This window comes from Bison bison, unplaced genomic scaffold (genome assembly GCF_000754665.1).
Source record: "Bison bison bison isolate TAMUID 2011002044 unplaced genomic scaffold, Bison_UMD1.0 scf7180017864224, whole genome shotgun sequence".
Classification (NCBI taxonomy): Eukaryota; Metazoa; Chordata; class Mammalia; order Artiodactyla; family Bovidae; genus Bison; species Bison bison.
In genome coordinates this window covers 4,837,037-4,845,510 of record NW_011494796.1, presented here as the reverse complement: position 1 = coordinate 4,845,510, position 8,474 = coordinate 4,837,037, and the positions used below count along the sequence as shown (strand labels likewise).

At 38.7% G+C, this 8,474-nt stretch overlaps 1 protein-coding gene across 2 annotated transcripts in view; it reads right to left on the bottom strand.

The window, feature by feature from the left end:
• Positions 1-2,017: 2,017 nt before the first annotated feature.
• The window catches only part of LYSMD4 (LysM, putative peptidoglycan-binding, domain containing 4), a 7,150-nt gene continuing 693 nt past the window's right edge, over positions 2,018-8,474 (bottom strand). For both annotated transcript variants that reach the window (XM_010845824.1, XM_010845825.1), the window contains exons 2-3: positions 7,435-7,724; positions 2,018-4,839 (exon numbers count right to left, since the gene is read on the bottom strand). In XM_010845824.1, coding sequence (XP_010844126.1) covers positions 4,228-4,839; positions 7,435-7,716 — 894 coding nt within the window. In that variant the 5' untranslated portion in view covers positions 7,717-7,724 and the 3' untranslated portion in view covers positions 2,018-4,227. The remainder of the gene's footprint in view (positions 4,840-7,434; positions 7,725-8,474) is intronic.

The window sequence follows — 8,474 nt, the reverse complement described above, 5'->3', positions numbered from 1 at the left end:
TCTTTAGGGTTTTCTATGTACAGTATCTGTAAACAGTCATCTATTTGAATCTGTCATCTGCAAATAGTGAGAGTTTTACTTCTTTCTTTCCAATCTGGATTCCATTTATTTTTTTTCTTCTCAGACTGCCATAGTTAGGATTTCCAAAATTATGTTGAGTAATAATGGTGAGAGTGGGCACCCTTGTCTTGTTCCTGATTTCAGAGGGAATGCTTTCAGGTTTTCACTATTTAGAATAAGGTTTGCTGTGTTTGTTGTATATGACCTTTATTATGTTAAGGTAGGTTCCTTCTGTACCCATTTTTTGAGGAGTTTTTTTAATCATAAATGGGGTTGAATTGTGTCAAAAGCTTTTTCTGCATCTATTGAGATTATCATATGGTTAGCTTTAAATTTGTTAACATGGTGTATCACATTGATTGATTTGCATATATGGAAGAATTATTGCATTCCTGGAACAAATCTGACTTGATCATGGTATATGATCTTTTTAAAGAGAGACAGATAAGTTTCTTGACACAAACCAAAATGAAAACACAATGTATCAAAATGTATGTGTTGCAGAGAAAGCAGATCTAAGAGGAAAACACACAGCAATAGACACCTACATTAAGAAATAATTCAAATAAACCACCTAACTTTACACCTCAAAGAACTATAGAAAGAAGAATAAATTAAGTTCAAAGTTAGTTGAAGAAAGGAAAGAAAGATTAGAGGAGATAAAATGAAATAGAGACTAAAAAGATAAGAAACTAAAAACTGGATCTTCGAAAAGATAAACAAAATTAGACAAATCTTTGGCTAGACTAACCAAGGAAAAAAGAAAGGACCCAAATCAAAAAAATTACAAATGAAAAAATACATTACAACTGATTCAAAGATTTACAAAGACTCCATGGAGCTACTATGAACAACTATATGCTAACAAACTGGACAATCTAGAAGAAATGGAAAAATTCTTAGAAACATACAACCTATAAAGGCTGAATCAGAAAGAAATAGAAAATCTGCAGACCAACTACAAGTGAGGAGACTGAATTAGTAATAAAAAATCTTCCAACAGAGAAAAGCCCACAGCCAGACGGCTTCACTGGTGAATTTTACCAAACAGTTAAAGGAGAATTAATGCCAATCCTACTGATAGTATTCTCAAAAATCAAAGCGGGAAAACTCCCAAATTTATTTTACATGGCCAGTATTATCTATTCTAAAAAATTTACTATAAGAAAAAAAACTTATATGTCAGTATTCCTGATGCAAAAATTCTCAATAAAATATCAGCATTCTAAATTCAATAGTACATTAAAAGGATCATTTACTATGATTAACTGTGATTTATTCCACAGATGCAGAGATGTTCCAACATTTGCAAATAAATCAGTGTGATACACCTCATTAACAAAATGGATAAAAATCATATGATCATCTCAAAAGATGCTGAAAAAGAATCTGACAAAATAAAATATCTGTTCCTGATTTTAAAAAAAATAACTCTTAACAAATTAGGTATAGAGACAACATATCTCAACATAACAAAGACCATAAATATGACAAGTCCACAGCTAATATCATGATCAATGGTGAAAGGCTGAAAGTTTTTCCCATAAGATCAGGAACAAGACAAGGGTGTCCACTCTCAAAACTTCTATTCAATATAGTTCTGGAAGTCCTACCCAGAGCAATCAGAAGTGGAATCAAGAAAAAAAAAAAAGTACCAGAAGTAAAAAAGAAGAAATAAAAATGTCAACATTTGCAGTTGACATATTACATATTCAAAATCCTAAAGCCTCTACCAAAAAAAAGTTAGATTTAATTAACAAATTCAGTGAAGTTCCAGGATACAAAAGAAACAACAGTGTTTCTATATGCTAACAATGAGTTATCTGAAAAAGAAATAAAATGATGCCACTTAAAAGCATCAAAAACAATGAAATACTTATGAATAAATTTAACCAAAGACATGAAATATCTCTACACTGAAAACTACAAGATACAGATGAAAGAAAATGAAGGAGATACAAATAAAGGAAAAACTATCCTGTGCTCATGGATTGAAGATTTAACATTATTTAAAGCTATCTATAGATTCAACAGTCTCTTATCAAGATTTCAATGGCACTTTTCACAGAATTAGAGAAAAACTATACAGTACCAAAAATTATACAGAGCCACAAAAGACTCTGAAGAACCAAAGCAATCCTGAGAAAGAAGTACAAAGTAGGCAGCATCACATTTTCTGATTACAAGCTATGTAGCAATAGTTATCAAAACAGTATGGTAATGACATTAAAACCACACACCAATGGAACAGAATCAAGAGCCCAGAAATAAACCCATTCATATAGAGTCAAGCAATATTTCACAAGGGAGCCAAGAATAATCAATGGAGAAAAAAACAGTCTTTTTGACAGCAGGGCTGGGGAAATTGAATATTCACATGCAAAGAATGAAAGTAGATGCCTATCTTACACCACTCACAAAAATTAACTTGAAATCAATTAAAGACTTGACTCAAAGACTAGAAACCATAAAACTACTAGAAAATAACAGGCAGTAAGCTCCATGACATCAGTGTTTGCAATTTTTTTTGGATATGACACTTAAAGCACAAACAAGATAAAAAAATAAATAAATGGGACTACATCAAAGTAAAAAGCTTCTGCACAGCAAAAGAAAGCATTAAAAAAATAAAAAGATAACCTATGGAATGGGAGAAAAATATTTGTAAACCATGTATCTGATAAGGGGTTAATGTCTAAAATGTATAAAGAACTTGTAACTCAACAGCAAAAAAAAAAAAAAAAAATTAATTTATAATGGCAAAGAACCTGAATAGACATTTCTCCAATGAAGAGAGATATTGGTGAGATTACAGATTGGTATAGCCACTATGGAAAACAAACAGACGTTCCTCAAAAATTAAAAAATGGAACTACAACATGACCCAGCAATTCCACTTCTGGGAATATATCTGAAGAAAATAAAAACACTACGTCAAAGAGGTATCTGCACAAAGTAAGAAACCCCACAGGAGAAGGCGCCACCTGCCCCTTGCCCCTGTGTTAAGAGGAACAGAGGCACTCACTGAAGGGTGGGGACCCTTCCTACCTCTTCCTGTACCCCCCAGAAGTGGTTGGGAGAAGCCTGTTCTAGAGTAAAGGACACTCCTATCTAGCTAGAGATGGAGGGCAGGTGGAATGACCTGTTCATCACAGAGAAAGGGAATTAGGAATTTCAGGTGATGGGACAGTTCCCTCTCTGCACAGTACTTCTGGTCTTCCTTGTCCTTCCAAACTGAAATTCTGAAACCTTTTTTTCTTTTGAGCACATGTCACATGTTGGGACCTGGGTGATAAGGCACTCATGTTTCTCCCTTACCTACTCCACTCGACACAGATCAGAAAGAGCTCCTTCCAAGGATGCTGACTTGGGGAATCCAGTTAGCAATCACTATGGAAAAGGTCCTCAGGTGAAACTGGGCCACGGCCTTCAAATGTTCCGGCCAGGAAGTGCCGGCTGCGCAGGAAGAGCTTAAAATGTGCCTGTGTGTCAGATTAAGGAGCTCTAAAATTATGAGGAACAGAACTGCTACTTACTCAATACTACAGCAGTTTAGATTTAGGGCTTTCAAAATTCTAGATATGACATAAAAAAGCTATCTGGGTATAAATGTGAAGCAGGGCTTGTTACAACTCTAATGTATCACGCCCTGAAACAGGGTGGCATCTCATTATTGCATACCGTTTTTGCTGGGGAGATATACAAAACATCATTTTTCAGAGCCAGTCATCCCTCCACAATAGGCAGGGGACAAAGCAACACACAGACAAACAAAGCTGACACCAGGGTCTCCCATACGCAGGTCCGTCTGCCAAGGCCATTCATCTCCCTCCAAGCATGTCCAACTTGAGGGCCTACAGTGCTATTGTGAAGACACACGAGTCCAGTCCACTAAATGCCTTCAAGGAGCAGCATTTGCCATGTGCAAACGTCTCTCCTGTCGCTCTTCTCTGGATGTAAAAGAGGCTGAGAATGCTGATGTTTTGGCTCCCACAGGCTTGGATGAGTCCACTCCCCATGATGAATGTGACTGAGAACATGATGGTGACTTCTGAAATCTGTCCATATGTCACAGAAAAAAAAAAAAAAAAAACAGCATGCTAAGATATGGCCAACATTAGCAGAAGCCCAAGTGCTATAGCTGGCCTGATTCCTTAGAAACAAGAGCTAGTTCCCCCCGTGGGTGGTCTGACTGAACTGGCTGTCTGAAGAGGGGATGGTTGGCATTGGAATTGCTAATCTGGGGGCTTGCCCTGGAACTGCATTCCCTGCCATGGAGCCATTAGGGATAGCAGTTGTATTCAAGATACTAGGGGTCTCACTAGTAGCTTGTATTTTAAAATAGACCAAATAAAACACTGGTAAAACAACTCCAATTAGAAGCATGATAAAAACAGCATTCCACCACTGAATTCCACAGTCTGCACCATTTGTTGGTATCTTCGGAGGAGCAGGAAGCAGTGGCTGACTGGAGGTCTCTATGGAGTAACTTTCACTCAAAAAGATTTCTGACTGAACTGCATGTTCAATATTCTGATCAATGCCCTTAAAGAAATCCGTCAGTGAGCTAGATGAGGCACTAGCATTGACAGCTGCTCTGTCTGGGTCTGGCTGCTCCTCGAAGGTCACTCTGGTCTCTGAGGATGAGTTCAGGAGGGGTCTAAGTTCTTTGTGGGTCTCTGTTAGGATGCCATGGTTTTTCACTGGAATCTTAATAGATTTTAAAGCATATAAGTCTTGTTCTCTGATGAAGTTGTTGACTTTCTTGATATCTGCGACCTAGGGAAGCCATGAAGACAAACATCACAAAATATGTAAAGCTGTTTAAAACTAATATCCAAAAAGTGGCACTTAACCTTCCTGGGTGATGGTCCACACTCACATCACCTAAGAATCTGACAAACACTCGAAAACTGTTTAACTATACACATAATTGAGTTCAGGCTGAATAATTGTTTTTGGCTTTAACTCGGCCTTAATGTACAGCTTAGTCATCAAATTTTTGTATAGACTGACAAATTGGAGCAACTCAAGATCAGTTTTGGAAAAGAATTTATTTGTTTAAAGTGTGCCTTCAATAAAAAGCCTTAAGGTGAAACACTTCATGGTAAAAGGCTGTAGCCCTTTCTGCAGTTAACTTTTTAGGCAACAGTGCCCCTGTCTGGCTGACTTCTCTCCTGCATCAGAATTTAATTTAGTAGCTGCAGTAGATATCAGCATTCAGCAAACACAAAGCCTTAGCCAGCTCTACCGACACTAGGACCTAGTTCATCTGTAACAACTTCTTAAAAGGTGTGCTCTCATGATTCTACTACGTTTTCCTTTCCAGATGTACTATATGGCCTATAAACTTACTTTTAAAATAAAAGCAATCTAGAGTTAATTCAGTTTGAGGCTTTCAGAACACTTTTTATAACTAGAAACATGCACAGAGAATGCATCAAGTTGGAAACTACAGACTGACACCTTCCATTTCAATATTATGACTTGAGAAAGGAACGCAACCTGAATTTTAAAGACTCACAACAAAGTTTATGACGAAGTCATAACAAACTCCCCTCACACTCAAACTTTAAGATTTAAAAAGTAGGGGGAAATGTAAGTCAAAGACAAATCCTCCCTCAAGTGATTGTTTGAAAACTTACCAAAAGCATCAGAGATAGATTCTAAGGTTTTAACTCCTAAGTCCATTTAAACTAGAATGTAAATAACAGTCAACAGACTTCATTCAAATCGACCATCTTCATTATTTTAATTATTTAGCAATTGCTTTTACCATTTAATTGTATTGGTGTATATCTTGTAACTTAAGGTACTTGAGATATTTTTGTCTTTGATCCTAATAAGCTAACATCAAACTTATTTACTTCAAATAGGAAACCTGATCACTTATTAGATAAATTACATAGTTCTTTTGGATTTGTTAAACATCAGCATTCCAAGAAGCCCACTGTGTCTATTCAGGTCTTTGTAGGAAAGGATTCAATTTTCAGCCCTTGCTCTATAAACTATTTAGTATGCCTACAGAAGCTGATTATTAGGATCAAATAAAAATCTCAGTACAATTTAGAGACCATTATGAGTCCCAGGGGGCTTTCCAGGTTGCTCAGTGGTAAAGAATCCGCCTGCCAATGCAGGAGATGCAGGTTTGATCCCTGGGTCAGGAAGATCCCTGGAGTAGAAAATGGCAACCCACTCCAGTATTCTTGCCTGGAGAATCCCATGGACAGGGGAGGCTAGATGGCGACAGTCCATGGGGTCACAAAGAATTGGACATGACTTAGCAACTGAGCAGGCTTACATGAGTCTCTGGAGACCAGTTTAATACCGTGGGAAACAACAGTCCCGCACAGCATGTTGAGTCATTTGATCCCTGTTAGGAGAAGGCAGTGGCACCCAACTCCAGTACTCTTGCCTGGAAAATCCCATGGACGGAGGAGCCTGGTAGGCTGCAGTCCATGGGGTCGCTCAGAGTCAGACACGACTGAGCAACTTCACTTTCACTTTTCACTTTCATGCATTGGAGAAGGAAATGGCAACCCACTCCAGTGTTCTTGCCTGGAGAATCCCCAGGACGGGGGAGCCTGGTGGGCTGCCATCTATGGGGTCACACAGAGTCGGACACGACTGAAGTGACTTAGCATAGCATAGATAAAGGAGAGACCCTTCAAGGATAAAAGGATTTTTTAAACAAGTAGCTTATATAGCCTTGGAGAGAGCCATAGAAAATAGTAGCATAGTGCTAGCAAAACGAAATAGTTTGAATCTAGGAGAAAATGCAACAATTCAATAAATACTCTCCTACTTACTTTGCCATTGTTAATCACTCTGAACGCTAAAAACATAATTAAAGAGAGAAACAGGGTTATATAGATACACAGCATACAAAGGATAGATCATGCAGTTCTGAAAGAAAGAAGGCAAAAATTTACCAAATAAGCTACAATTAGCAAGAAAGGTTTAAAAACAGAAAAGTAGCCCAAAAAAAAAAAAAAAGTACACCAAAGAAATCTTGGATAAACTCTGCCTGGCATCTCTGGCCCCATTATGCATTAAATAAAATGTGTTCAAAAGAAAAAAAGGTCTCAGAATTTCAGTTTGGAAGGACAAGGAAGACCAGAAGTACTGTGCAGAGAGGGAACTGTCCCATCACCTGAAATTCCTAATTCCCTTTCTCTGTGATAAACAGGTCATTCCACCTGCCCTCCATCTCTAGCTAGATAGGAGTGTCCTTTACTCTCGAACAGGCTTCTCCCAACCACTTCGGGGGGTCCGGAAGAGGTAGGAAGGGTCCCCACCCTTCAGTGAGTGCCTCTGTTCCTCTTAACACAGGGGCAAGGGGCAGGTGGCGCCTTCTCTTGTGGGGTTTCTTACTTTGCAGCCATACTGAAGAGCGAGCTTGTTGAGGCTGTCCCCCTGGGTCAGCTCCCGCTGCAGCAGCACCACATCCCCTGCTCCTGGCCGGTGACGGTGGTGGGCACCCTTCTTCTGGCCCTCCTTGCCCCGGGGCCGCAGGGCCACTCGGTGGGACTCTTCCTCAGAGGAGTCCTCGGAGTCCTCAACACCATTTTCAAACATGTAAACGTGGCTGGTCGGAGTCCTACAGACCACAGCTGGGCTTTGGAAGGTCTTGGTTATCACCTCCTTCTGCCTCATTTCCTTAACTGAAAACCAAACCCCAAGGTTAATTCCACACAAGGCATATTCATTCCTCTGGGACTACAATGAAGATAAATGTCTTCTTGTTGTTAGAGATGACTTCTTTCCCTAAAACAAATACTCAACACATACTCATGACATGTGTTGAGTATTTTGTGCACAAAAAATATCAAAATGTATTTATTCTGGCTGAGATGAAGGGAGAGATAGGCAAATAATTTTTTTCCTAATTACATATTTTTGAGCAAAAACCAAGAATCCCCTTTCTTCTCCCTTTATTCCTCATCCATTGCTATGTCTCCCCAGAACCCAGAGATGTACAGAAATAACTTCTCTTTTTGGTCCTGGAGTAATAAAGCACCAGCTGGGATCACTGACGAGAGGTAAGGACTGCTCTCAACTTCCTTCCTTGCACTAAGACTCTTAAACTCAGAACCTTTTACAAAAAAATTATTGCTCAATTCTTCAAGCATTCCAAAGTAGTTTTACTTAAGGTCAAGACTAAGAACATTTGCTTAGAAGAATTATGAGACTAAATACTGTGATCTTGAAACGGCTTGCATTATGTAACAAGTGAGGCAAGTTAAGGGGAAGATTTCTGTCAAACTAAGGAATTCGTTCGGTTTCTCACAGCTCCCTTGGCCTTTTTTATTTTCCCAAGTCTGGTTTTTATTTTCACTTCCAGACAAGTGCAGAAGCCACAATGCAGCCTTTTCTCTCTCCAAGTGGCTCCAATGAACTTCCAAAATGAAATA